The sequence below is a fragment of the Myodes glareolus genome, chromosome 17 (assembly GCF_982192425.1).
Source record: "Myodes glareolus chromosome 17, mMyoGla1.1, whole genome shotgun sequence".
Taxonomy (NCBI): Eukaryota; Metazoa; Chordata; class Mammalia; order Rodentia; family Cricetidae; genus Myodes; species Myodes glareolus.
The window spans coordinates 66231666-66259128 of NC_142042.1; the positions used below are offsets into that span (position 1 = coordinate 66231666).

General features: G+C 50.5%; 2 protein-coding genes across 2 annotated transcripts; one reads left to right on the plus strand and one right to left on the minus strand.

Annotated features, from left to right (window-relative positions):
• Positions 1-794: 794 nt before the first annotated feature.
• Positions 795-9909, minus strand: Ube2q1 (ubiquitin conjugating enzyme E2 Q1). Its single transcript, XM_085678191.2, has 13 exons — positions 9486-9909; positions 7350-7454; positions 6911-7015; positions 6247-6297; positions 3943-4083; positions 3674-3758; positions 3030-3090; positions 2768-2858; positions 2597-2655; positions 2447-2495; positions 2087-2182; positions 1704-1770; positions 795-1282 (listed from the first exon to the last, which is right to left on the minus strand). The coding sequence occupies exons 1-13, from the start codon at positions 9810-9812 to the stop codon at positions 1251-1253; spliced, it is 1269 nt and encodes a 422-aa protein (XP_085534317.1). The 5' UTR covers positions 9813-9909; the 3' UTR covers positions 795-1250.
• Positions 9910-10132: 223 nt separating this feature from the next.
• Positions 10133-27325, plus strand: Chrnb2 (cholinergic receptor nicotinic beta 2 subunit). Its single transcript, XM_087897333.1, has 6 exons — positions 10133-17697; positions 18623-18768; positions 18943-18987; positions 19516-19625; positions 20359-21331; positions 24793-27325. Exons 1-6 carry the CDS (start codon positions 17634-17636, stop codon positions 24961-24963), a joined length of 1509 nt encoding a protein of 502 aa, XP_087753459.1. The 5' UTR covers positions 10133-17633; the 3' UTR covers positions 24964-27325.
• The last annotated feature ends 138 nt before the right edge of the window (positions 27326-27463 follow it).

A 27463-nucleotide genomic window follows, 5' to 3' on the forward strand; every position in this document is an offset into this window, starting at 1 on the left:
CTTGCTTAGCTGTCCCTTGCCTCTGTCACATCAGCAGGCGGGTGGTCTCACAGCAAGCTCATTGACAGGGAGATGCAGGCTTCGGTGCTATGTAGGGAGCAGTTTCACAACAGCAGGTCCATCCAACACGGTGTACAGTGCCCTTTTCTGGCTCTGCAGACTTCTCCCCTCCGTGCTTCCTGGGGCTGGGCCGAGGACCCGCCACATAACACGACCACATGGAGCTAGCTGTTTCCAGTTGGCCCACAACTTGGGAATGGCTAGAACAATCCGAAGTTCATGTCTTTTCTTAGCTCACCTAATGAAGCAGATGAGAGGTGAGCAGAGAACACACGGGAAGGCAGGGAACCAAGGAATTACAGCCACTCAGCAGGTTGCTGGGATTAGAGAAAACCTCATGCACCCAGGAGCCTGGGCCCACCCCTCTTGTCTTAAAAGGAGTTTATGAAGCAGCTACTCGAGTCTCATCTTTTTCTTGGAAATCTCAAAATGGAGATTAGTACAAAGTAGCAGTAACAATCAGGTTGTTTCTGGGCCTCTGCACTGTAGTTCAGCAGGCCAGACTGTTCCAAAGAATGAATAGAGGTGCTGGTTGCTCCAGAGGCCTTCAGGAGCCACCTAGGGTCAGATCAGGCAAGTGCTTCAGCTTGGCATTTCTCTTGTGCTAGCAGCAAAACGCAGCCTCTCTGCAGCTTCTCCTTGCTACCAAAACATGGTGGGCCTGGCATCCCTCCCCCCTCCCCAGCAGTCAGGGGATGTGGGAATAAAAATAAGGATGAGTCAAGACCAGCATCTTCAAATTAACAAACTGTAATTGTTTTCCCAAAGATACATTTTTTTTTCATACACATCCATCATACACTGTAACCAAAAAAAGCAGTGTACATGAAATAAGAGAAAATAAATTAAAAACCCATAGCATAGGTAAGGAGGCTCTAGTCTGGAGCACAGCTGAGTTTCCAGCAATGTAAGGAGGCTTGAGAGTTTCTTTATAAGAATGCCTGCTAGCAAGGGTTCCAGCAAGGTGGTTGGTTTGTAGTCAGTCTTGAGTACTTGAAACAGTTCAGTGTGGTGTTTGTTGTTTTTCCTTAGCGTTTAGAATAGCCATCATTGTCCTGCAATAGGCAGAGCTATCACGTCCAGGAAAAATGAGGGAGGGAACCAGAGGCAGCGTGAAATCCAAATACAGCATTCAAAGGTAATTGGTCCAGTGGTGCCTGGGGGAGGAGGAAGGGGATGATACTCCAGGGTTAGCCATCTTCTTTTGGGGGTGTGTACCAGCCTGCACAAAAAACACAAACCAGCAAGGTGAAAGGGCAGGCCCGGTCAATTTTGCCCACCCCAATCCCTGAGGACATCTCCATTGTTCCAGGAAAGCAGATCCTAGGAAGGATGTCCAATCCCCACACTGGGGACACAGGTGTAGGGAAGCCGAGGATACTTACCCGGAGGTTGTTTATTATAAGGGAGAGAGAATGGTGAGCCCACCCAGAAGTAACCGGAATTAGATGACAATACCCAGTCTACCTTAGACACTCCCTGCCCCCCGCCCGGTACTTCTTGGGGAAGAGTGAGGTTAGCCACCTTCAGACTCTAGAGAACTGGGCAGTAAAGCTCAGAAACCAAAGGTTCTTGTACTTGACTGGTGTGGGGCCAGGGCCCTGCACGGGGCTGGCTCTTCAGGGGCCAGGTCCCAACCTCACCATTTTTTTCGTGGATCTGCACCAAAGACTTGTAGGATTGCTGTGCTCTTGTTAGGCTGTACTGAGACTGGGGAGAGAGTCGTCAGGTCAGATTATGGCCAGCTGCAGCCTACTGTCCCTCATCTGCAGGCTGTCACCCACGGAACCAAGAGTCCCAGCTTCCAGCACACGCCCCACTGCCTGGGAAGGCCCTGAGGACACACCACACACAGCTTCCCTTTCCAGACCTCTGCCCACACCAACATCTGTGGGTGCCCTTGAGGCCTGAGGCCAAGCACCCCCCCCCCCCATTTCAGAGGCTTTATCCTCTGGCCCTCCAAGGCAGCTTTAGCTTGCTAGTGGCCCAAGCTGTACTTGGCTCTCCACGGTCCCAGGGCCCTTACTTTGTTGGCTCCAAACTGCACCCGTGCCTTTCCCTTCACCAGTGTGGCGCTGATCTGCATGATCACGGACTCTATGGAGTAGGCACTGCTCCAGCCCTGGGGCACAGCAGGGACAAAGCAGAAGTCAGGATACAGCTTCCTGAGAAACTGTCAGCACCTTTCTAGTCAAGAGGCTGCCTTTACAGAAGGGCCTTTACTCCCAGCACAGTCACCACCTGTCCACCTAAGTTCCTGGGCACAGGCTCTGCCTAGTGCAATGAAAGGGCCATATTATGGCTATGACTTGTCCCCCACTCCAATGGTAAAAGCTCAGGCAGCCCCACCCAGGCCAATGGCCAAGAGTGAAACAGGCTCACTCACCTGCTTGGTGAGAAGTTCCATGCAGATGGCACCTCCACCCAGAACATACCTGCAAGAAGAAGGGTTAGTCAGCTGTGCCCGGCCAGAGGTCCAGTCCCTTCTTCACCTGCTGCATCACAAATGGCCTATTCCCTTTGCCCAGTCACTCACCCGCCAGAGAGGACTGGAGACACAACCCTGACGAACGGTGGGTCAAAGGGGAAGTTATCCTGAGAAAGAGGCAGACAGCAGTCAGGGAAGAGAGGCCTGCACTCTCATAAGACTCAAAGCAGGGAGGGAAGGCTCAGTCAGGAAGAGAGCACTGGGACCAAGCCATCTTACTTTAAAGGAGAAGTTAAGTAAGATGAAGTCTGCTCCTTCCTTCTCCTTCAGGATCTGAAGATCATTGTGCAAAGCGCTGTCCTGGTCAACTCTACAAAGCAACGAATCTGGGCTCAGACTGCTGGGTCCTGACTGAGCAGCCTCCTATGGGCCCCATTGCCCACACCTGCTCCTGGGACCCTGCAACCAACACATTGGATGGGACACAAGTGCCCCTGAGGTTCCAGTCACTCCACTTTCTCATCCCAGAGCTGCCACTCACTTGAGGAGTTTGACATTCCAGTCATACAGACTGTCATTCACGAGTTCGACTGCATAGTTTCCTGGAAGGAAAGGAAGCATCGGTAAGATGGGTCTGGACCAACAGGTGGAGCCCTCCCTTCCTAAGAAAAAGACTCAACCTGGACAGTGGTGGCACACGCCTTTATTCCCAGCACTTGGGAGGCAGAGGCAGGCAGATTTATGGAGTTTCAAGGCTAGTCTGATCTACAGAGCTAGTTCCAGGATAGCTAAGGCTACAAAGAGAAACCATGTCTCAAAAAATGAAAAAGGAGGGGGAAAAGGCTCAAAGGGTCCATGTTTGTTTCTGGATATGTGCCAACCCATGCCTTGAGGAGCTCCAATCCCAGTCTGAAACTTTTATAAGCATATATGTGATCTAGAAATTCTCAGGGCTTCTTGTCAGCATCATACTGCATCCTTTAAAAAACAATTACATGAATTTGCTTATTTCTGTGCGTGTGCAAGTGCCATCCGTGCAAATAGCAGTTCTCTCTGTCATGTGGGTATCAGAGACTGAACTCAGGTCCTAAAACTTGGTGCAAGTGGTTTTATCCACCAAGCCATCTTCCAGCCCATACCACGTCCTTTTGGAGAAACTCCTGTGCCGCCCCTGGGCAAACTCACCACTTTTGAAACTCTGTGATCGGTATATATCCCTGAGCTCCTTCATCAGCCGGTCAGTGGCCTGCACCGAGCCAGACACTGCACCCTGGGAAGGAGAGAACACACGATTACTCCTTGATCTGGTGGGTAAACCTTAAGATAGTCTGGCATCGGGGGAGGATCAGAGAGATCCAACAAAGGAGGCAGCACTTCACACTGGTGGGCATGGCCTGCTGCTCCCCAGTCAGCACCCACCAACCCTTCGCCTTGCCTCTCTACAAGGCACGTACATTTAAGTAATCTTGCCTCTGGTTCTTTTTAATTTTCTCTAGGATGGCCAGGTTTTCTTTTCCGATGCCATCATCTTCAGATTTCTTGCCCTCTGCTGGCTCTTCCTCTTTCATTTCATAGTGATCTAGGTCTTCTGTATCCTGAGGTAGGCGTGGGAGTGCAGAGGAACAACACAAAGGTAGTGGATAGACTATCCTTTCTTTAGTCCCCCTATCCCAGAGCCCCAAATCCCCATGGCACTCTTGGTAATACATTTTCCAGTTCTGGAAAACGGCTTAGCCTCATTCCCTCCACAATCTAACAGCCAACGCAAGTTGGGTCTAGCTTTTTTAAATGGAGTCTCATATAGCCCAGACTGTCCTCAAACTCATAACATAGTGAGCCAACCCCTGATCCTCCTGCTTCCACCTGTCACGTGTTAGGGATACAAGTGTGCACCTTTTATTATGAGACAGGGTCTTGCTATATAGCCTTCGCTGTCCTAGACAGGCTAGATTGAAACTTGGAGGGATTGTCCTGCTTCAGCCTCCTGGGTACTGGATTAAAGGTGTGTCAATACAACTGGCTTCCCAAGGCAATTTTCTTCTTTCTCAATTCTCAAACCACAGCAGCAGAGCTACAAAGAGGACTGAGAAAGAGACTGTCTTCTGTTCCCTAGGAAGATCCTGCTTCAACTGTTCCTAAAATTTCCTTGGCAGTAGACACTTCTCAACTTCTAGGTGAAGGGCCTTTGGCCTCCAGTGATGATTAAAAAGCTTGTTTATTAGGCTAGACTCTCAAAACTTAGGAGTCCTTAGGACCTTAGGCCTAACAGAGTAGACTAGGAGCCAGAGAGAGGCTCAAAGGGTACAGGTGCTTGCCGCCAAGCTTGATAACTGTGTCTAATCCTTGGAACCTACCCAGTAGATAGAACTGACTCCTCCAAGTTGTCCTGACTTCCAACACACACACACACACACACACACAATATATCTTAAAAATGTTAAGAGAAAACTAAATAATAAATTTCTTCTTCTTTGCCTACAATAGCAGGATCTGAATTGGGTCCCCAGATGTACTCATTGCCAAGATGGAAATGAGGTGGCCCAAAGTAGGAGATGGCCAAACTCAACAACATAATTAGGTCCTTATTCACCTGGCTCTGAGTGAACAAGTGGCTCACCAAGCAGAGGCCACACAGAGGCAGCTTCAGCTCCACAGTCAGGTGCTGGGGGCGTGGTACAGAGGGTTGAACTGCCAGGAAGGACTGTTTCATGGCTCATCAGCCCACTGTGGGTCTGAAGATCAGTACAAAGTTACCAAATCTGGGTCCAAGGCTAGGAAATACGATCAGAGATACAGTACCACAAAAGGATATCCTATAAAGTTCTGTACTAAGGGCAACACGCACTAGCTTTCTTTATTCCTTTATAACATTGAAGAATTATTCTATCATTATCTTTATTTTATAGGAAAGTTGAGGTCTAGTGAATTAATTCTCATGCCCATGCAAAGCAGATTTCACAGAAGTAAGGTTAAGTCCTATCTGGCTACGAAGCTCAACTTAAGTATTGTTTATATTCTATAGAAGCACCTACAGTTAGACATGGTGGCACACGCCTGTAGTTCTAGCACTTGGGAGGTAGAGGCAAGAGGATCAATTCAAGCCATCCTCAACTACACAAGTGAGTTTGAGGCCAGCCTAGCTTACACAAGACCCTATATCAAAACATAAACAAAGAGTTAGAAAGATGGCTCAGCGGTTAAGAGCACTGGCTGCTCTTCTAGGAAACTGGTTCCCACCATCCACACGGTGGCTTATAACCATAAATAATTCCAGTCCCAGGGGATCTGATGCCCTTTTCTGGACTCTACATGCACTGCAGGTATATAGTGTACAGACATTCACACAGGGAAAACAACCATGTATATAAAAGTGAGAAAAAATAAAGCATCTATATTTTTAAAGGTTCTACCACATATATTATACATTATTATTTACCATCCGAAACAACCCTGTAATATGTATCATAATCTTATTTTAGAAATGAAAAGACTGTAGCTTACTAAGTGAAACTCTCCAAATAAGACAATCAGGGTGCAATTAGGGTCTGTCAAGACTCTTGAAGCCATCTGAGATGAGTTTGCACAGTATTTATTTGTTTTCAAAGAACGGATAATAGATGGCAATCTCCTTTACTCCAGGCCAGTCTTTGTTCCACTGACATCTCTTTCCCCAGCTGGAAGCTGGAGCTGTTTATACGGAATGACCCACACCAAAGACAAACACTTCCTGTCAATGCCATTTCAAGTGGGAAGCCTACCTCAGGCATCTCCTCATCTTCGTCTTCCGAAGATACTTCTTCCTGCGTGCACTGCAGTGGAGAATAGGGCAAAGACCAAGATCAGAACCCAGTGGGTTGTTAGAATGCAGCCTGACCTACCCCTGGCCCTGAAGGTCTGGAAGCTGGGCACTGTGCCCATAAAGATGCCAGTTCTCCATCAGCCAGAACTGAGTGGAAGCATGAGCCCAAGGGATGGATGACTTTGCTACCAGCCAATTATTCTCTTGCTACCAATGCCAGGAAAGAAAAGAAAAACAAAATAGAAAGAACTCATGGCTGCTCTTGTCATCTGTTCTGCAGATCCTAGCTCACCTTCTCTGAGAGCCCCTCTTTCATTCGCTCTCCTCTAAGTGACAGTGCATTTCTGGGTCTAAACAAAGGGTCATCAATTCCTATTGCTAAGATAATGGTAAACACGTCCTCCTCATCTCGACCTGAGGATGAATTCTGATAGGACAGAGCAGTGGGAAGTGCCTCATGTAGCTAGAGTCTCATCTGGAGAAGAAAAAGGCTGGGAATCACTGTTTGGGAGCAATGGATGTTGCAGGAGCAACCACAGTTCCATTTCAGTTATCAAGAGTTTGTCAGGCGCTCTTTGGGATGACTGAACAACAGACCCAAAGCCCAGTCGTCAGCTGCATACCTGCTCCGCTGGCAAGGGCTGATCCAGCATTTCTACATCGGGATGCTGAGGGAGGTTGTAGAGTTTACACAGGTCAGAGATGATCCTCTTCAGATGCTGCAAAAGCTGGGGTGGGGAACCACAGACACATCAAATACACCTCCCCTACTGCAATTTGGATTGTTGCATGGATGAGTTTTTAGCTCAGATCCCAAAATGGTGGCTGTTTCTCTAATTGGATGGCCCTCAGTTACAGGAATGACTTTCCCTAGTGGACCTACCCTGGAGCTGCTACAGGAATCTGCCTCCTCTGACCTCAGAAAGCAACCCTCCTAAGAAGTCTTTCCCAAGACAGTCTACCTGGGTACCCCCCACTCTCAGACCCAGCTGCCTCTCACAGGGTACTGTTATGGCTGAAATCTCACCAGGAACACATGCACTCTACCCCCCTGCCCCTCACCAAAGTATTCCCTTTCTTTATGTCCACCAGCCTCTCCAAGACAGCAGCCAAGTTAGGGTCATCAGACTCCACCGACCAGATGGGGGGCACAGCAGGGTATGATTCCTAAGGGAGAGAGCAGGGAGAGTGGTCACAAGGGAAAACCAGTTTTTGCTTAGCCTTCCTTCTTCCCTGAAGACTTTGGTTCCTTTCCTTCCCACCACCATGCCCTACACTAAAACCGCCAGCCAGTTCAGCTTCCCTAGACAAAGAGCCTGGGAGGGCCTGAACTAAGAAGCAACCTGCAAAGTTACTTTCTTCTAGAGGAGAAACCAGGGAAAACTAAGCATCGGAAGGAGGCTCTGGCCTACTGTCCTGACTGTTACACTCAAGTTCTCACATCCAGGCTCTCAGTGTTTCCACACTCCAGCATCAGGGGAAGGAAGATCACCTCCTAACAGCCACAGTGATGAGAAAAATGCAGGCTGTAGCCACCAGGGGAGGAAGAACTAAAATAAAACAGTCTTCAAAGCTAACAGTTATAGGGCATGTGTAGGAACCGCCCCCCCCCCCAAGACAGAACCCTCTAAGACCCGTTCTCCCTACCACTCCCTGCCCCTCTCCTCAGTCCAGGAGAAAGGACTGGGAGAAAGAAGCCTCCGCCACTGCTACTGACATTCCCAGCATTCCTGAGCCACCATGCCAAAGGAGCCTAAACAGACTCCCCCACTCTACCCAAGGCCAGGGCACCTGTGTAGGCCAAGCTTCCTTTAGAAGGGCCATGGGCACTGCAGCTGAGAACCCCCAAAGACAAAGATAGTAGCTGGCCTCTGGCAACTGAAAGGAAGCCGCTGGAGGAAGCAAACCTACCCGTAAAGTGAATCCACTTAGCAAAATCCAATCTTTGATGTCTCAACACATGCCAGGGAAGCCTTACCCACTTCTACTGGGGGTCTTAGCGGTGCCATAGCTCTAACCAGTGCTGCAGGAGAAACAGGACCAAAGATGCTAAAATCTTTACTTGACTGAGCCGCTCCTAGTGGTCATAGCTTGGTGAGGTAAGCCTCAGCTTGGCTAGATTCCCCACCAAAACTCAAGTGTCTCATGACTACTCTGCTCCCACACCTCACCACCATGGCCTGGTTTGGTGGCAGAAAGGGAGAGAAAACACCATGAAAAACAAATTGAAGCGTTCAAGTACCAGAAAATTCACAAGTCTGTCTCTCCCCCAGGCCACTCCCATGCCCAGTGTGGCTAAAGGTACTGCCCACTGGCTCTCTAGCTAGCTCCAGGCGGGGCAAGACCATTAACAGTGGGTGCTATCAACCAATGTGAGCACTGTATCACACAGTACCAGATGTTACAAAATTACACCCAACAGTTTCCTCAAGGGATAAAATAAGGCAGGCCACATGTAAGGTGTTTCCTAATCTGGTATAGTTAGGACGGAATGAAGTCCACTGGGGAGCAATGGCGCTATTACTGCTCAACACACACACTATCACCACCAGAAAAGGCAACAACCAGCTAGGACAAGTAGACATAACGCCAGAAACCGGGAGGGGAGTGGCAAAATTGCTACCAGCTGAGGCAAAGAGGAGTTAAAGGTTAGTTAGTTAGACCAGAGTGAGATGAAATCCAGAGTGGAGCCAATTCAGGGAGCAGAGAGGGGTTGAACGAGGGATGCCTGGGTAGGGAACCCACAGGTGCTAACATCTAAGTGGCAAGAACTGTTGAAAAGGGGTCTCTACCGAGCAGAGCCGAGTTCCAGGCCAGGTCCTTCCAGCAGAGGCCTGGACTCTTTATTGGAGTTGGGGGTGGGGAGAAGAAATGGGCCTTCCTAAGTGATACAGTAAAGTTGTGGAGGAGTCATGAAAAGGAACCAAAGCCATAAAACCTGAGGTGTAGGTGGGTTCCTAGGAGGGGGTGGTCGAAGGCCACAAATCCGGGTGTCCCTCGCTCTCAGGGGTCAACAGTAGAGACTGTGATTGCACCACAAAACCTCAAGCAAAAGAAACGAGTGCAGCCTGGGGAGAAGGAGCCGAGCCCCAAGAGGGGGCTCCGGCCCCCGGGTCCTCTGAGAGCAGGAGGCTGTAGGGTGTGATTTCGAGCACCAGACAAGGGACCCCAGTGCGGTGCAAACGAGAAGGTCCTCACCGTGATGTTGCAGTGGATGCGGACGGGGTCCCCCGGTACCGATCCCCGAGAGGGGAGATGGGGTCCGGGCGCAGCCCCGGCCCCGGCCCCTCCGGCTCCGGCCAGCAGGAACTCGCAGCTCAGCTCGTCCAGGCAGGCGCTGGCAATGCGGAAGCGCTCGTGGCCGCGGTGGAAGATGGACTCGAGCAGCTTCAGCTCTCGCCTCAGGCAGGGCCCCGGCCCTGGGCCCCCTCCCGGGCCGCCCCCGGCCCCCGGCGCCGCCCCCTGGACCCCCAGCTGCTGCCCCGGCCCCGGCTGCTGCTGCCCCTGCGGCTGCGGCTGCTGCATTCTCCGCTCCGCTCCGCTCCGGGGCCGGCGGGCCGGGAGCCTCCGGCCTCCGCTCCGGGCTCCGCCGCCGCCGCGGTCCGCACTTCCTGATCCCCCCTTTGCCAAGATGGCGCCGCCGCTACCTCCGGGACAGGCCCCCTCCGCTCGCCGGCCCACCCCCCCACGGCCGCCGGAAGCCGCGCGCCCCTCCCCCTCCGCGGCGGCCCCGCCTCCGGCCTCACGTGACCTCCGAGCTCCGGCCCCCGGCACGTGATCCCCGCGTCTTTCCCGCCCCCCGGCCCGCGCCTGTCACCCTCCACATGTGACCCGCGGCCCACAGCTCGCCGGTCGAAGCGCCTCCGTGCGTGTATGTGCGTCGTGCGTGACTGCGCACGACGACCCTTTGCCGGCGCTCCCCTGTCACGTGGCCGGCGTATCCCGTCACGTGGCCGGAGTTCTCAAGGGCTCGCAGCGTCGGACTCGCGCTTCCTGCCCGCACCCCGCAGCCCCGCCCGCGCGCCGGTGTCGCGGGAGCTCGGTGGACGGCGGCCGGCGGCGTCCGCCCCGCATCCCCAAGCGAGCCGTCGGGTCGCGTCGCCCGCCTCTGCGCCTGCGGCAGGCCCAGCGTGCGGTCGGGGAAGCGCGCTCCACCGCGGTCCGCTAAGCTGGTTTGGCTCTCCCTGCGGTTCCTCTACGGTCACTGACCGTGTCTGGGTTATCTACGCTCCTGCCGGGCCTCGGTTTCTCCATCCGTACAATGGCTCTATAGAAAAGGACGATCTCCCTGGCCTGTTCCAAGGACTCGGTGCGAGGATACCAGAGTGTCGAGTATGGTCCCTGGTCGGTTACGTCTGAGGGGAAGGATGGTGCGGCTTCCTCCACAGAGTCACAGGTTTGATCCAGCAGTCGGATAGAAGACTCTCCAGCCGACCGGCATCCTCCTACCCTGTCGTACTGATCCGGAGCAGTTGGAAATTCATGGCAATACCGCTACATTCCCACTAGGTGGCGCTGTCACAAAGGACAACGCCGTATGAGGTTCCTGAACCCGGGAGCCGCAAAAGGCTCTGATGCATTTGGGCCAATTCAGCCTGTGACCTTTTGGCCCTTCTTGCCACCTTTACCTCTGTTGAAGCTGACTGTACCTTGCTTGGTTCTGGGCTGTTCATTCCCTCGGTGATGTTAGCAGAAGGCGTCCCTTGACCGAGTTCAACTTTGGATTTTTAAAGAAATTCCATGTTGTTATTTTATTTTTGAAGGGGGAGGGCTGGTTTTCTTGTGATGTGAGCATCCTAATCATTTAGCTACATACCATCTTCGTGCACGTGCTCTCAAGCAGGAAGCATAAAATGATGGGGTAGGCCAAACCTAGCAGTGGTCCCCCAACAGTCTAGGAGGGTCCAAGGCCTACATGGGTAACTTAGTGAGCTTCTGTCTCGGCCGCATAAGTAATGAATAAGAAAAGGCTGGGGATGTGGTAGGCTGCTTGCCTCGTATGTGGAAGCCCTGGATTTGATACCCTTATCACGACACAAGAACGAGTAATGGTAACAGTCTAGTCTACCAAGGACTCTCTGAGCCAGGGATATTTCGCAAATATTTCTAATCCTTCCAACATTGCAAGGTAAGTGTTCTAATTCTTATTTTACAGATGGAGGTCAGGATATCTAGATACTAAGCAGGACTTGTAGGTCTGTGTCCATGTCCTCTACCCTATTCTGTCTGCTTACCTGCTTGTTTTATTTTTTTGTTATTTGTCAGGGTTTTGCTACGTAGCCCAGGCTGGCTGGAATCTCATCCTCCTGCCTCAGCTTCCCAGTGATGAGCTAGCTGATAGTCAGGCATACACCACCTTGCTCAGCCCCTGTTCTGCCTTCCCACATGCTTTAGAACTTTTTACAGGTCACATGACTACAGATCCCAGAAACTGGAACTTGAGACAAGGAAGTGGAACTTCTCTCAGCCTTCAAGTACTGGGATTACATATGCCCATCAGGCCTGACTCAGGCTTTGTATAAAAGCTTTATGTGTATGCATATTTTGCGTGCACATATGTAAATGTACCACATATGCGCCTGGTGCCCACAGCCAGGAGAGGGATTCCCTGGAACTGAAGTTACAGATGATCGTGAGCTGCGGTGTGGGCGCTGGGAACAGGAACCCGGTTCTCTGGAAGAATAAGAAGTGTTCTTATGTACTGAGCCATTGTCCTACCCCATATGAAAGTTTTAAATGTAGACATTTATTTATTGTCCTGAAGAGTGAACCCAGAGTCTCACCCATGTTAGACTTTGCCATTGAACTACATCCCATAAGGGGTTAATTTGGAAGAAAACATGATGAGACAACCACACAATATTACAAACTGGTAAGCCACACCCCACCTTCCAGAGGTACCCACAAATCGTAGTCTCTGGAGTGTGATGTCTTCTACTGCTGCTTTGTTGAGTATCACGGTTCTCTGATAAACCATACATGAAGTCATACCTAAAATAATGGGGCATAGTGACATCCAGCTGAACTGGCAATGAGTGGATAGGTTTGTTTAGTGAATTCTGGGGCAGGAAAACAGTGAGTAAAAGGTCCCTGCCTTCATGGAACTCATGGAAAAGAGAAATTATAAAGCCATAATCTACAAATACGGGAAGTGGACAGATGCTTCCTGAGCACCAGCTGTGTGTGAGGCACTGAAGAAACAGCCCTGAGTGAAGCAGACCCAGTCCGTACATTCTCAGGGTTATGTTTGGCCTGGCAGAGCAGATGCCACACTGCCTAGTGCAGTTTAATCCTGGTTACCCACAAAGATAGAAGAGTAAATAGTGCAGAAAACTGTCCCCTGATCTTCACCCACTATGCCATGGCCTTTGCCTCACCCCCATAAATAAATAAAAACTTAGAGAACCAGACATTTATTGCATGGGCAGACGTTCAAGCACTGAATTGCAGTTGTAGTGAGTACCTCAAAGGAGAAGACTGGAGGTCTGGGAAGGTGTTCTGAAGAGTGGATGGAGCAAGAGCCGGCAAGTTCCAAGCAGAAGAGGTGGCATTATGGGAAAAGACCATAGACTCAATTTAAATTGTAATTAGATAAATTTATTAAGACTGCTAGCAGGGTGACAGCCCTCAAAGCCAAATTGAAGGCATGCTACGCAGAATGGGCTAAGGGAAGGGTTTTAAAGGTGACAACCACAACAACCTTGTTTCTGTGAAATGTGCAGCTGTGTAAAAAACTGCTTCACTCCCCTCAGCTGTGTGAGGAGCTCTCTTCTCCCTGTTCACAGCCATGATGGAGGTACCTCCCTCCCCTGTATACAGTGATAAGCGGGTTTACAGAAGCCAGAACAAGCTGTTAATCAGTTCGCGGCAGTTACATCCTGGGGAGGGTGCAGGTTCCTAGGAGTTCATCTTTCAGAAATTTAGGGCAGAGGCTAATGGCTATGAAGGAGGTACCTGGTACAGAATGTAATTTTCATAGCCATCACATCTTGAAGGATGTGGCAAGGTGAAGAAACAGAAGAATAATAGGTCTTGAATAGAGGAGATTAATGGAGGCAGGGCAGGCAAAGGCTGAATCTTGGAGCTGTTTAAGAATTTGAGCTTTTGTAAGCTCTGGGAGGCTCAAAAGGTCAACAGAGCGTTAAGAAGCTGTGGAAGCAAATGTCAGTACCAGCACCAACAGCTGAGCTTTGCGGGGACTAAGATTTTGTTCTGAAGGGAAGGAGTTTGGGAAGGAAGACCTAGAAGTTCCTAGACAAAGGGGATCCAGCACTCAGGATGCTGAGACAGGAGATCATGAATTTGATGCCGTCCAGGGCTACACATACACTTTCTTAAAAAAAAAAAAAAGGAATTGGAGGGATATCTCAGTAGTAGATAGAGGACTTGCTAAGCTTCTGCAACCCCTAGGGTATACCACGGATAAATAATAGAATCAAAGAATACTTACCCTTATGGAGAGAGGCTTGTGAAATAGTGAATGAAGAAGGTTAACTACAAGGTATAGCAAGCACGATTTGCTCCCCTTTGCAAAATAACCAAAATGTATGCCTTATGTTTATATTTTTATACCCAAAATATGACATGAATGTCCACAGCAGTGTTATTTTTAATAGTACTAAATAGGAAATAAATGTCCATCAGCTGGTCAGTGGTGGCGCACACCTTTAATCCCAGCACTCGGGAGGCAGAAGCAGGCGGATCTCTGTGAGTTCGAGGCCAGCCTGGTCTACAAGAGCTAGTTTCAGGACAGGATCCAAAGCTACAGAGAAACCCTGTCTCAAACAAACAAACAAAGTCCATCAATGGTGGAATGGGTAAATATAGTGTAGTCACACAGTGGAATACTCTACAGTTACGAAGAGTGAAGTACATCAACAATGTCCATAATTATCTCAATAATTGATTGTTTGATCAATAAAACAGATACAAAAGATTATTATTCCATTTATATGAAGTCTAACAAGAAAAGTTGACTTCTGCTATTAGAAGTCATAATGGTGGCTCTCTTTTTTTTCCTTTTGGTCATCTAAGAAAATTGTGGGTGGGTGTGGTGGTACATGCCTAGAATCCCAACACTTGATAGGTAGTCAGCAGGATTAGGAATCCAAGGCCAGCCTCAGCTCTGTTGTGAGTTTGAGATCAGCCTGGACTTCATGAAACTCTCAAAAAAAAATTATGATAAAATACATATACCATAAACTTTGCCATTTGCATTCATACTATTGTGTAATCATTCCCAATAACTGGTTCCAGAATTTCATTTTTTAATATTTAGTTTCATTTTATGTGTATGAGTGCTTGCCTGCATGTGGATCCACAGGTGTGTGTCTGGGTATACCAGTGGGTGTGATGTCTTTGGAGGCCAGCATCCCCTGAAACCGGAGTTACAAGTGGTTATGAGCTGTCATGTGTGTGCTGGAACTCAAACTGGAGACCTGGAAGAGCAGCCAGTGCTTTTAACTACCGATACATTGTTCCCGCCCCACTTCCAGAACTTGAAGTAGTGTCAGCTGGGGTCTCTGTCCACGGAGAGGAGATAATGACTGGGAGAAGCACCTGGCTATTGGTAATTGTTCCTTTAAACAAAATTTCTCTCTTGATGCGGATGTATCCAGATAAACTGACTATACTTCTCTGTGTGAAGTTATACCTAAATAATTGTAGATACATAGTTTTGCTGAGTGGTTGTCTCTCCCCTTAGAGGTAGTACTCTTGAGTCCTCTTTGCTTTGCTAATTGTATTATTTTAGTTCTTTATGAACACAAGTATTACTCTGGCAACAAACTTTTAAAATGTAAATCACTTTAAATAAAGGAAATACAATGTTTTCAAAAGAAAATATTTCTTGTAATCCGAGGCACTAGAACTCTGCTTACTTATGTTTGTGTCATGGTTGACATTTCTGTGTTTGCCCCAACCCTATATGGTTCTTTATCTCTCCTGTCACCTCTCTTCCTGGGTACTGATGAGGAGGGAGGGTGGCCCACTCTCCTTCATCACTGGTGATTATCTCCGCAGATTTATCCTTGCTAAACTAGAAGTAAACTTGAAGCAAAAACTAAAGTTTTGAGAAGATAACATAAAGACCAAGGTATACAGGCTACCTGGACTGGCAAGATCTAGAAGTCTGTCATCTAGAAGGAAATTAATGGTCCCCCTAGTCTGTGATAAAAAGGGTGAGTGGCCCTTAGTGGCCATCAGGAAAAGAGGAAGCACTCCAGGAAATTTAGCAACAGGAGGCATTGCCAGCCACCTTCAACCACGCTTCACCGCCTGGAGATGCTGTCTCAGGACTGGAATAACTAAGCTAGCCTTGCCCTATGATTCGTCTCACTTTCATTTACGTCCTACCCAGTCCCTGTTAGGCTCCTGCTCCCTGCTCCCAGTTCCCACGTTCCTCTATGGTTTCCAGAGCAGTCATCACAATGGCTGCTAATCTGCTGCCACTGTGGTCTCTTTAATAACTGGAACTAAGTCTTTTTGATCACTGCCTCCACAGCTCCAAACAATTCCGGGCTCACAGGTCATACTCAATCCATGTTGATCTAAATTGCTGGAGACATATCCTACCCTTGAGCCTTTCCCCAAGTGGTATGACTGCACACTCTGGTGTTCAGTTCTCTTCTGAAGAAATTATTCCCCATGCAGACCCTGCATTTATTCTGCACCTATGGCGTAGATCTAAACCCACCTCCACATGCACTGTGGATGTTCTCCCTCCCCATCACCTTGCTGCTTCTACTGCACTTTCCTGCCTTTGCCCTTCAAACTCTTCCCCATACCGTTTTCTTCCCATGCTGGGGATTGAATTCAAGGCTTTGCACATGCTAGGTGAGCACTCTGTCACCAAGCTGCATCACTAACTCCTGGACTCCCCAAATCTGAGCCCTTGTTAAGTTGCTTCTGCCTGAATTTATAGACAGGAATTTCCCATACACAATAAAACATGTCTGTCATGCATTATCATTTTCCAGCTAAGCCCTCATCTTAAGCCCTGTGCTAGTTCCTGTTCTAGTTGGAAAGGCAGTGCTGCTGTAGAAGGATTTCATTATGGAAGGGCCTAACAAGGTACCTAACTCAGTCCTTTCTCAGTCATAGTTTCCCCGAGGAACTGAAATTCCTGTGAGCACTCAAGTTTAAATAGAAGGAATTGGGGGCAGTGGGGTGATAAAAGAGCTGAAGAAAACTATATGTTTAAGAGGCCAAGGACTGGGAGGATCCAAGGATCCTGAAGACATTGCAAATAGCTGAGTGTGGAGCCGAGGACGGTGTGCCCAGGTGAGGTTGGGGTGCAGGCATTGATGGAATGAAAGAAGCCTTGCTCCCTGCTAAGTTTGCTTCAGACAGGAGTCTTTTTGGTTGAAAGTGACCACTGATCTGCTAAGAAAAAAGGGGTCCTATATGGGCTCAGTAGCTAAAAGTTCAGGGCTTTCAAGATCAAAGATGTCATTGAGTTTTGACATATCTCTCATCTTTGCTCTCCTTTGTGTTTGCTTCATTCTTTTCTCTGTGAAATGGTCCCCTGATCTCCCCAAAACACAGAAGGCGACTGCAGTGGAAGGGACCATTGATATTGGCGGCTTATCCATATGTCAGAACCTTCAAGGCTACCTTCTTTTCAGGAGGTCTAGACCTTTCTAGCTTAGATTCCCCCCCAGAGGTTGGCAAGATCTTGGCCTTATAGAAACTTATGAAAGCAGAGAAAGGGACAGGTGAAGGGACTCTATTCCAAAACTCCAAAGCAATTTGCTTTTTTACACTAGCCAGCCTCCTGTTCCCAGCTTCTTTGTCCCAGGTCCTAACATGCATATTCTCTGTCTCATCCTTTGCTTTTCCGAAGAGCAGAATCATTAGTTTGGGTAAGAACATAAAGAAGGACGGTAACCTTAGAAACCCACCCCACGTCCTAAGAGAGCGTGACCTACTTGTCTCCCACCCACTCTCGCTCCCTCCCAGTCCTACTCAAACCTTGCCAAGTCCTGCCCCAAGTTCGGGGCATTTGAACTTGTCCATTGAGCAGAGAGAGAGAGGGTCGCTTTCTCCTCACACGCAGGCCCAGCCAAAGAGCATCCCACTCAGGGACCACCTTTTTTTCCCTGGGATCCCGCGCTTCCGCCTCCGGGGCGGAGACTCCTCCCCTCGCAGTCCCAGTTGTGTTCCCTGGAAGAGCCGCCGGAACCGGCACCGGTGAGAAGCCGGGTCCTGCTTGCGTTCTAGGAACCGTTCAGTCCTGAAGGCCGAGAGCCCCACCCGGAATTCGGCGGCTGCGCGGCTTCAGCACCGCGGACAGCGCTCTGTCTGCAGCCCCTACTGTCTGCGGCGAAGCCGCGCTATGCTGGCGGCATGGCCCGGCACTCCAGCTATATGGCGCTGCTGCTCAGCTTCGGCCTTCTCTGGCTGTGTTCAGGTAAGAACTGGCGGCCAGGCTCCCCTGCCTCGGCTAGTGGCTCAGGATGCCGAGTTCTGTCACCCCTGCCAGGACAAAGAAAAAACGAGGAATTCTAGTCTAGAGGTGGAGGAGGGGGGATGGGGAGCATATGGAATACTGATCTGGGAGGAAGACCCAGGCAGAGACAAGGCCAGGGAGAGGTGGAAACCTGGCCATTGCAGGGAAGAAACAAATAAGCACAAAGAGGAAGGAAGGAAGGAGAGGATTCTGAGATGACAAGAGACTTGATACCCTTTGACTTTTTATGACCTGGGTTAATGCCTTCCTCCGGGCTCCCCATCATTTCCCACTCCCCTCATTGGGGTCCTGATTTGGGTCACCCTACAGGGCAGAAATGGAGAACTGTGACTTCTCACCTGGGACAGGAGACTTGGAAGAGTAGAAAATGCCAGACTAAGGACAAGGGAAGCGCTCTGTGGGTGATCAGAAGGTCACAGAAAGGGAGGCATGAGGAGAGGGGCCAGTACAAGGCAATGCACAACAGAACAAACTTTCCACACCTGCATGACAAACGGGGTGGCTACCTGTACCCACAGTTCAGGCAGCCCTACTATTCTGCCCCAACCCATGGAGGCAGAGATCTCAAACCTCAGAGGCTTGTTTCTCTGAAACCTTTTTGGGAAAACAAGTCCCCATTAATCCTTGCAGACTAGGTGGTTGGTCTAGAGGTGAATGGTCTCGGAGAGGGACTTATCTATGAAAATCAACCCGGGGCTTCTGTGGTCCTGTGGCTTATTTGAACATTTTGCAATATCCTTAAGTACAGGGCTGTAAAGAGGCTATAACTTCTAGGATGAGGAAATTGATCAATCACCCCACTCCCTGGGTAAGTGGACCTTTGTGAACCCTTCTGTTTACTTGCTCCATGCCCTGCCTTGCCCAGAGGTTTTGGCTACCGACACAGAGGAGCGGCTAGTGGAGCACCTCCTGGATCCCTCCCGCTACAACAAGCTGATCCGTCCAGCCACAAACGGCTCCGAGCTGGTCACTGTTCAGCTCATGGTATCTCTGGCCCAGCTTATCAGTGTGGTGAGTGTGGCTCTCAAACTCATTGTCCAGCTACAGGTCAGCTCAGCCAGAAAGGGTTTGCTGCTGCGTTTGCTCCTGGTGCTTCTAAGGTGGTGGTGGCGGTGGGACCCTAAGAGGGCGGTGGAAGGGCTGAGGTCTGGAGGCCTTTTCAGCAGCTGCTTTGTTTCCCTGCAGCATGAACGGGAGCAGATCATGACCACCAATGTCTGGCTGACCCAGGTCAGTGGTCTTTCCTACCCACATCCCCTCCCCCTTTCTCTCTTTCCATCTCCAGCAGCGAGGAGTCCTGAATAGTTGGGTTTGAATCCTTATTTGGGCTACTTGCCAGCACTGTAATTAATTAATTTAGAATATGGTCTCACTGTTTATCTCTGACTGACCTAGAACTCAGTATGTGGATCTGGGTGGCCTTGAACTCACAGAGATGTCTGCCTGTCTCTGCCTCACTGGTGCTGGGATTACAGGTGTTCACAGTCCTTGTTCAACTCTGATTCTAAACACATGAAACATGCCCAAGACTCATTTTCACATCTGTGAAATGTAAAGTCTAGTACCCTGGCTCTGCTGTGTAAACCACATGGAGAAGCATCATTACATGACCTATATCTGGGCAGAGAAGTCGCTGTGGAGAGAAGACTGACTTGAAGTTTTCCACAAGCCATATGAGTTCTCTTTTGTACCTTTCTTTGGCTCTGGGCCCCCTTTCGGGCTAGAGGTTGGTACTACCTTGCTCTCTCCGTTTTCCAGGAGTGGGAAGATTATCGCCTCACCTGGAAGCCCGAGGACTTCGACAATATGAAGAAAGTCCGGCTCCCTTCCAAACACATCTGGCTCCCAGATGTGGTCCTATACAACAAGTAGGTGACCCTGGAGTGATAGGAAGGTTAGGAAAGACCAGAGGTGTGCTTGGGAGGGGTTGAGCTCATGGGGGAGGGGCTCCAAGAGGAAGGCACTGTTGTGAGAGCAGGGGCTTTTCCCGGCAGATTGTAGACAGGCATTATTCACACAAACAGACCCAACTAGTGGAATGCAGTGTGGGCAGCCATGGCGACTTGATCAGCCTCTCCCAGCTACTTAGGTTGCCAGCATTTGGAGCGGGGGTAGGGAAAGTGAAGACTGACAGCTGTCAGTGCCTAACTTGATTCAAGAGTGGGCACTTCTGGAAGCCTGTGTGGTGGTGACAAAGAACGTAGGCTCCTCGTTTCACCTAGATTCCTGTTCCCTTCAATGAGTCTTCTTACCTTGACGGCACAAAACTCCCTTAACTGACGGGACTGTGCCCATGCCTCTTCATTGCTGGGGCTTCTTGCTCAGACCTCTCTGGCTTCCCCACCTCTTTACCCTCATATTCAGCTTACACATGCAGGACGAGTAGCATCACTCCCATCATCCTCTTCTACCGCCGAGGATATGCATGCATCCTGCACAGGACACCTGTTCTTACCACTAGCCCGTGCAGCTCCCATCTCAAGCCCCATTCCTGCATCGTATCTGTACTAGAGGGCCACCGCTAGCCTAGGTCCTCCTTGCTGGGTTGATGAGTCGGGTGGAGACCCTCATGCCAGGGCTGACTGCCCCATTCCTTGGCAGTGCGGACGGCATGTACGAGGTGTCCTTCTATTCCAATGCGGTGGTCTCCTATGATGGCAGCATCTTTTGGCTACCGCCTGCCATCTACAAAAGTGCATGCAAGATTGAGGTGAAGCACTTCCCGTTTGACCAGCAGAATTGCACAATGAAGTTCCGCTCATGGACCTACGACCGCACAGAGATCGACCTGGTCCTCAAAAGTGATGTGGCCAGCCTGGATGACTTCACACCCAGTGGGGAGTGGGACATAATTGCGCTGCCAGGCCGGCGCAACGAGAACCCAGACGACTCCACCTATGTGGACATCACCTATGACTTCATCATTCGGCGCAAGCCGCTCTTCTACACAATCAACCTCATCATCCCCTGCGTTCTCATCACCTCGCTGGCCATCCTGGTCTTCTACTTGCCCTCGGACTGTGGTGAGAAGATGACACTTTGCATCTCTGTGCTGCTGGCGCTCACGGTATTCCTGCTGCTCATCTCCAAGATTGTGCCTCCCACCTCCCTCGATGTACCGCTGGTGGGAAAGTACCTCATGTTCACCATGGTGCTTGTCACCTTCTCCATCGTCACTAGCGTGTGTGTGCTCAATGTACACCACCGCTCGCCCACCACACACACCATGGCTCCCTGGGTCAAGGTGGTCTTCCTGGAGAAGTTGCCCACCCTGCTCTTCCTGCAGCAGCCACGCCACCGCTGTGCTCGTCAGCGCCTGCGCCTGCGGAGGCGCCAGCGGGAACGCGAAGGGGCAGGCGCGGTCTTCTTCCGTGAGGGCCCTGCCACTGACCCATGCACCTGCTTTGTCAACCCCACGTCAGTGAAAGGCTTGGCTGGGGCTTTTGGGACTGAGCCCACGCCTGCAGCAGGCCCGGGGCACTCGGCGGGGCCTTGCAGCTGCGGCCTCCGAGAGGCAGTGGACGGCGTACGCTTCATTGCAGACCACATGCGAAGTGAGGATGATGACCAGAGCGTGAGTATGAAGTGTAAGATAGGCGTGCTAGGAGCAAGGGCCCCTATGTGCGGGGAGTAGGTGTTGCTTAGAGTCCCAAAGCCAGGGTACAGGGGAGAGGCAACATGAGTGAGGTGGACTCTGCAGGATAGGCTAGCAGACTTACTTGTGTGCACTGGAGTCTGTACCACAGTTGATGACCTTGTGCTTCCCCGAGGAACAGTACTCAGGGTGAGATGCATCAGCTGGGACGTCATCAGTGTGGTGAGGGAGGTAGCCAGGAATCTTAGGGCAGGGGGAAGTTCTTTTGGGCTTGAGGGTGTCACTGAGTTTTTCCCTGTAGGACACATCAAGTTGTTAGTGTGGTACTTAGTGCTGATGGAGAAGTCCTTGTGGGCCACAGAGTAGGCAGAATTGGAGGCAGGGGTGATGACAGACCGGGAAAGGAAGGTTTAGAGGTTCCATGGGGTTCATTCCGGTGGACAGAGCAGAATTTAAAATCAATATCCCATTTCTACTGTCCTGGACCTTGAAAAGAGGCTAATGAAGTATTTATAGAGATGGGGTGGATAGAGGCCCGGGCTCCCTAGACCCATTTTGCACATCCAGTTTCTGGCTCCCCCTCCCCCCAGTCTTCCTAGAAGGTGATTCTTTTGAGACTAATCCAGGAGTTGGGGAAAGGTGCAATGGGTTGACTTCCTACCCCCCATTTTGGGTACCATCTGGCCTTCTCTGAGATCAGTGTTCAGGTACCTGACTGGTTCTAAACCAAGGCTCAGCTGTTGCTATAGTGACCATCAAGATTTCCTCTGGGATTCTGCCATTCCTGGGGAAGGAGAAAGAACAGGCACTGTGGTTTTTGTTGGGAGTCGAGTTCAGACATCGTTTCCTCTGGACGGCAGGAAAGCGTGAGACAGGGATCATTTCATAGCTCAGAGGAAGGCAGAGGGGCTGAGACCACGATGAGGCCACTGAGGCCAACAGGGAGACACTCGGGTACAGGTTCAGTCAGCTGCTGCTGGATCACCGGCTCCACCCCTGCTGCAGTCCATCATCCAGCCTCCATTTCAAGCCAGGTGCTGAGCGGGCAGTGACCTACTTGGATGCCTCAGAGGGATCTAAAACTCAGCACATCCAAAATCGAGTGCTTGGTCTATACCCCCAACCGCCCCTAGTTTCTCTCTCTCTCTCTCTCTCTCTCTCTCTCTCTCTCTCTTCCTCTCATTTGTTTTTCGAGATAGGGTTTCCCTGTAGCTTTTAGAGCCTGTCCTGGAACTAGCTCTTGTAGACCAGGCTGACCTCGAACTCACAGAGATCTGCCTGCCTCTGAGTGCTGGGATTAAAGGTGTGCGCCCTTTAACTGCCCGGCTTGTTTCTCTATCTTGTAGTAAATGGCATTACCATGGGCTAAGTGGTTCACACTGAAGCCTGGGGGGATCTCTCTCTCTCTCTCTCTCTCTCTCTCTCTCTCTTCCTCATTATTAAAGTTATCAAAATAACTGTCCTCAGAGCACCACCTCCAGAATGATCCCCACTTTGTTATTGCTCTGCCACCTTAACGCGAACACCCTGGTCAACTTCAGCTCTGTGTGGACCGGAATTGTCTCCCTGATTCAGCTTCCTATGCCCTAGGCTCTTGACAGTACCATTCCCTGGCCCACTGGCCTATCAATTCAGTTGTCAGAGCAAGCCAAGCTCTTTCCTGCCCTGGAGCCTTTGCATCTGGGTTCCTCCACCCTGAGCAACCTTTGTATTAGTTACTGTTTCTCATGGCTGTGATGGAATTTCTGACAAAAACAGCTTCAGGAGAGCAAGGCTTGTTTGGACTTATAGTTTGAGGTTACAGCCCGAGGTCCTATTGAGCCTACAGTCAAGAAGCAGGGGGAGGGGAACACTGATACTCAACTAACCTTTTCCTTTTTTCTGTCTGGGACCCTAACCCATGGAATAGTGCTGGCTGCCTCAATTAACCCAGTCTAGAAAACTTTCCATAAACTTGCCCAGGTTTGTTTCCATGGTGATTCAAAATCTCATCAAGTTGACAATATTAAACCACCTTTTTTTTCTAAAGACAAAAATCTATTAGTGTCATTAATTTTTGCTTTGTTATTTAAGAGTAAACCTGTATATAACCTATTACCCCCAAACACTTCAGTGTGTCTCCCCTTAAGAACAGGGATACTCTCTTGCATGACTCAGCTTCAGGGCTGGGGATGTGGTTCAGAGGTAGAGGTCACAGTTCGCATGTGAGTTCCAACTGTAGCCAACAACCGACCAAAACAACAATGAAGTGCTGGGCTCAAAGACTGACTTCTGGAAGAGCATCGATACTTTTACTACCGTGAAGTCCACGTTCAGGCTTTTCCAGTTGTCCTGGCAGTGCCCTTCTTAGGACTGCACCCCCCCCCAGACCTAGGACCCCGAGCTGCGGTTAGCTGCTAAGCCTCATTAGTGTCCTCCCCCAGATTTGCCTTTTGTGGGGACCAACAAGGTGAGCAGGGTTCTGCTGGCTTTGCCTGCCCACATCTCCCTCCAGTGTGATTTTGCTCTGGAGTGTAGACTCCTGGAAGAGGCGCTTCCAGGTCACACCCTGCTCCCATCTTCCTTCTGTTTCTCCAGCCTAGTCCTCCATTCCCTCTCAGTGAGTAATCTTTGGTTTATTGTCTCCGTCTCCCCGAGAGACTGACAACCACAGAGTTGTGTCCCAGTGCCTCTCAGGATGCTATTGTGCCGGCTACACGGAGGTGCACAGCTGTCTTCTCCCCACCCTGTGAGCTGGCTGGGCCCCAGAGACTGGCTTTTCTGTGACCGTGTAGTAGGTTCTCGATCCCCATGGGCTATTATTAGCTTTCTGACTGATTTTTTCCCTACCTGGGCTCCATTCTCACCTTCTGGACCTCTGTACAGGATGGGGTGCCCCAAGCTATTATGAAAGCAGAGCTTCAGGGCCAGCGGTTCCCAGTTGCTGAGCACTGTCCCAGGTGCTATCAGGGTCCCTTTAATGTAGGAGTTTGCAGTTTGGTGGAGGGCCAGACATACAGATGCGATATGGCATAGTCTAAATATTATGTTGGCAATATATAACCCAGTGCCAAGGGAACAAAAGGATCAGGGAAGCCTTCATAAAGATTATATTTGATTAGGGCTTTGAAATATGTGTAGGAGTTTGGCAGGGTTTTGTTGTTGTTGTTGTTGTTGTGGTTTGTTTAAGGAAGTGAGAACCAGGAAGACATGTTGGAGTTCTCACTAACCCTGAATTTTGGAGTGTGGGAGGCAAAGGAAAATAGGCTCCTATGCATTATGGGTGGGTTTGGATGGGCCCTGGAGGCTGTGGAGGCAGTAGAAGCTTTAAAGCAGGCAAGATCAGGGCTGTGAACGGTTGTTCTGGGTTTGCTGAGGAAGAGGGGTGGGGTGTGTACATGTGTGGAGGGGACTTTTCTACCCCATCCCATATCTGAGCCACTTCTATCTCCTCCATCCAGGTGAGGGAGGACTGGAAATATGTTGCCATGGTGATCGACCGCCTGTTCCTCTGGATCTTTGTCTTTGTCTGTGTCTTTGGCACCATCGGCATGTTCCTGCAGCCTCTCTTCCAGAACTATACTGCCACTACCTTCCTCCACCCTGACCACTCAGCTCCCAGCTCCAAGTGAGGCCTCATTCATCTGCAGCTCCTCCCTGTGACCCCTGGGGTTCAATAGTACTGGGTGGAAGATGGCTCCATCCCCACTCCACTGAAGACCTGCTTCACACACCCACTCACACGTAGCCCTCCAGCCTGGAGGCTGGGCCAGCTGCTCTCCTTCCCCTCCTCAGCTGATTCAGGCAGTAGTGCTAATGGTGGGAGCCAAGGCTGGTAAGTAGAAGTCAGAGGTCTCAGAGCCATCCACATTGAGAAGGATGTTGGAGGAGGGACCAAGAAAGGAACAGAGTTATCTATGGCCTCCAAGTCATGGGAGAAGAGGAGGTGAGAAGAGGGGCTCAGATCCTCCAGCCAGGCCGACAGTGGAGACCACTGAGATAGGAGTGGGGAGTGTGGCCAATAGTTGGCACGCAGTCACTTATGTGCACAGCAGCTGATCTGGAAGGATCGCAGTTTCAGGGGGTCCTCCTGAGAGCTTCAGCTGACCCTACAGCATCCCAGGGAGCTGCAGCTTAGTCTCTCGGCCTGTACGTTGGAGGACTCCAGAGCCCAGCTCCAGGCTCCCTTCTGCCAGTGCAGAATCTCTGCATGCTTCATTTCTCTCTCTGTCTCTCACTTGGGAAGGTGAGATGTTAGAGGGACCTCTGACGGTCGTGAGCTAAGTGAGAATTCTAGGTAGTCTCAGAAGAATCTTCCGGAGCTGGATTCCAGTAGGAGCCAAGTTACAGACCCAGAGCAGGCCTGGAAGGTGAGCGAACCCCCTCCTTGCTCCAAGGCCACGGACTGCTGGACAGACACTGTGAAATGAATGGCACCTCGCTGCACTTCCCAGCCGTCAGGGGCGCTCGTGGGCATCTCTGCTTGGTGGCAGGAGGGACCTCCTCCTACTAGAACAAGAAATTGCCTGTAGAAGGCCTCGCTCCCCAAACTTCCAGCCCCAGAGAAAGCACCCTGGCATCAGAAGCAGCACCTGGAAAGACAGTGCACCTCTGGAGGGCACTGCAGGCTTTCCAGGCTCCAGGAGACACACCAGCTGCTGCTGTGCCCACCTTGACTAAAGTAACTGGCTGTCAACTACCTCCTGTAACTGGCTGTTGTGCAAATTAGTCACCAGCCAGGTCTGCAAGGTCAGTGAGGCGTTTGTCCGACTCTTCTCCGTGTACTGTTTAACATATCAGGTAAACAGTGCCCATCTTAGAACTTGCTCTCAGCATTTGTACAGTGGGAACAGAGGTTGGCAGGGCTGTGATGGGTGGGAGGGACCCGTGTGGATGAAGGATCCTGAGGATACGCTGTCCCCCCACATTGGGTGTAACCTTTTGAAGAAGAGACTGCAGTAAGGGAGAGGAGGTAGGAGGCCATCCTGTGTCAGAGCAGTGTGAACCCTAAAAGATACTGGGAGGCTTTGGGGGAAGCTCAGTCCCTGCCACTTTGCGGCCTTCTGTCTCTCCTCCGTGAGCTGTCTCTGAAGAGAATCAGGTGATGAGTTTGTTGAGCCTGCATGGGAATCTGGGACAGGGTGACCTGGGAGTGGCAGTGGAGAAAGGAGTTGGGGACTCCCATCAGCAACCAAGCTCCAGTAAGCTGGCGACCACCTGGCCTGGAAACATGGCCCGCAGACTCCCTGCCACGGTGGAGACCTGCCAGTCTGGAGCAGCTGGTGCCAAGGGTGAGGAAAGCCAAAACCAAACAGGACACAGGACCCTCCAGAGTTTTCTTTTGTTGTTGTTGTTGTTGGGGTGGAGATTAAGTGGAAAAGAAGGACTTCCTTGTAATTCCTTGTAAGGAACAAGAACAGAGAGGGACTGGCCGCTGCTCCTGTCCTCTGGGACTCTGCCTCCGACAGTCCCAAGAGAAGCAAGCTCCAGAAAGACCAGGGGCAGCAGCAGAGCATGTCTTCAGAGAGCCTGGTACCTGCTCCCTGCCTGTCACCTTGGCCTCCTGGGGAGGAAAGCTAAGGCCTTTAGAGCTGTCTGAACTGTCCCCCAAGCAGAGTGACACGGTCCCTGTCTGTTGTCACTTTCTGCTTCCAGGCAGAAATGGCTGTTGAGCCCCTCTTACGTTGGCCAGCTTCCCACTCACCAAACCCAACTGGACAGGACAACGGTCACTTTGTAGTAATTATCCCATCATGTCTGAGAAGTCGGTCAGTGTGCTGGTCACGTGCTTCCCAAAGGACTAAAACTTTGGGAATTGGTAGGTTCCTCACCCACCCACACCCAGTACACTCATCTCTGTGCCGTCCCTGTGCCCTTGTCTCCACTCCCGGAATATGTGCAGTGGTCCACATCACTTTCCCTAAACCTGTGCCCCCACCCCTACTGCCCACCCCTGTAGCTGGACTCATTCCTCTTAAAAATTGTTTCTAAATATGCCTTGTTACTTTGTTCTGTTTGGGGAGAAGGACACTAACCCTTCCAGACAAGATTGACAGAATAGAAGGGGTGAATGCTAGAGAACCCCCACTCGGGCAAGACATTGAAAAGCCAGAACAGACGGAGTGGCAGCAA

Bases quoted from the DNA above. Each gene is read 5' to 3' on its own strand.
- Ube2q1 (XM_085678191.2), bottom strand. From the start codon at position 9,812: ATGCAGCAGCCGCAGCCGCAGGGGCAGCAGCAGCCGGGGCCGGGGCAG. The intron at 6,298-6,910 runs GTATGCAGCTGA...TCTCCACTGCAG, and splicing joins AGCCCTTGCCAGCGGAGCAG to TGCACGCAGGAAGAAGTATC. The intron at 3,091-3,673 runs GTGAGTTTGCCC...CTTTCCTTCCAG, and splicing joins ATCACAGAGTTTCAAAAGTG to GAAACTATGCAGTCGAACTC.
- Chrnb2 (XM_087897333.1), top strand. From the start codon at position 17,634: ATGGCCCGGCACTCCAGCTATATGGCGCTGCTGCTCAGCTTCGGCCTT. The intron at 17,698-18,622 runs GTAAGAACTGGC...TGCCTTGCCCAG, and splicing joins CCTTCTCTGGCTGTGTTCAG to AGGTTTTGGCTACCGACACA. The intron at 21,332-24,792 runs GTGAGTATGAAG...TCCTCCATCCAG, and splicing joins GTGAGGATGATGACCAGAGC to GTGAGGGAGGACTGGAAATA.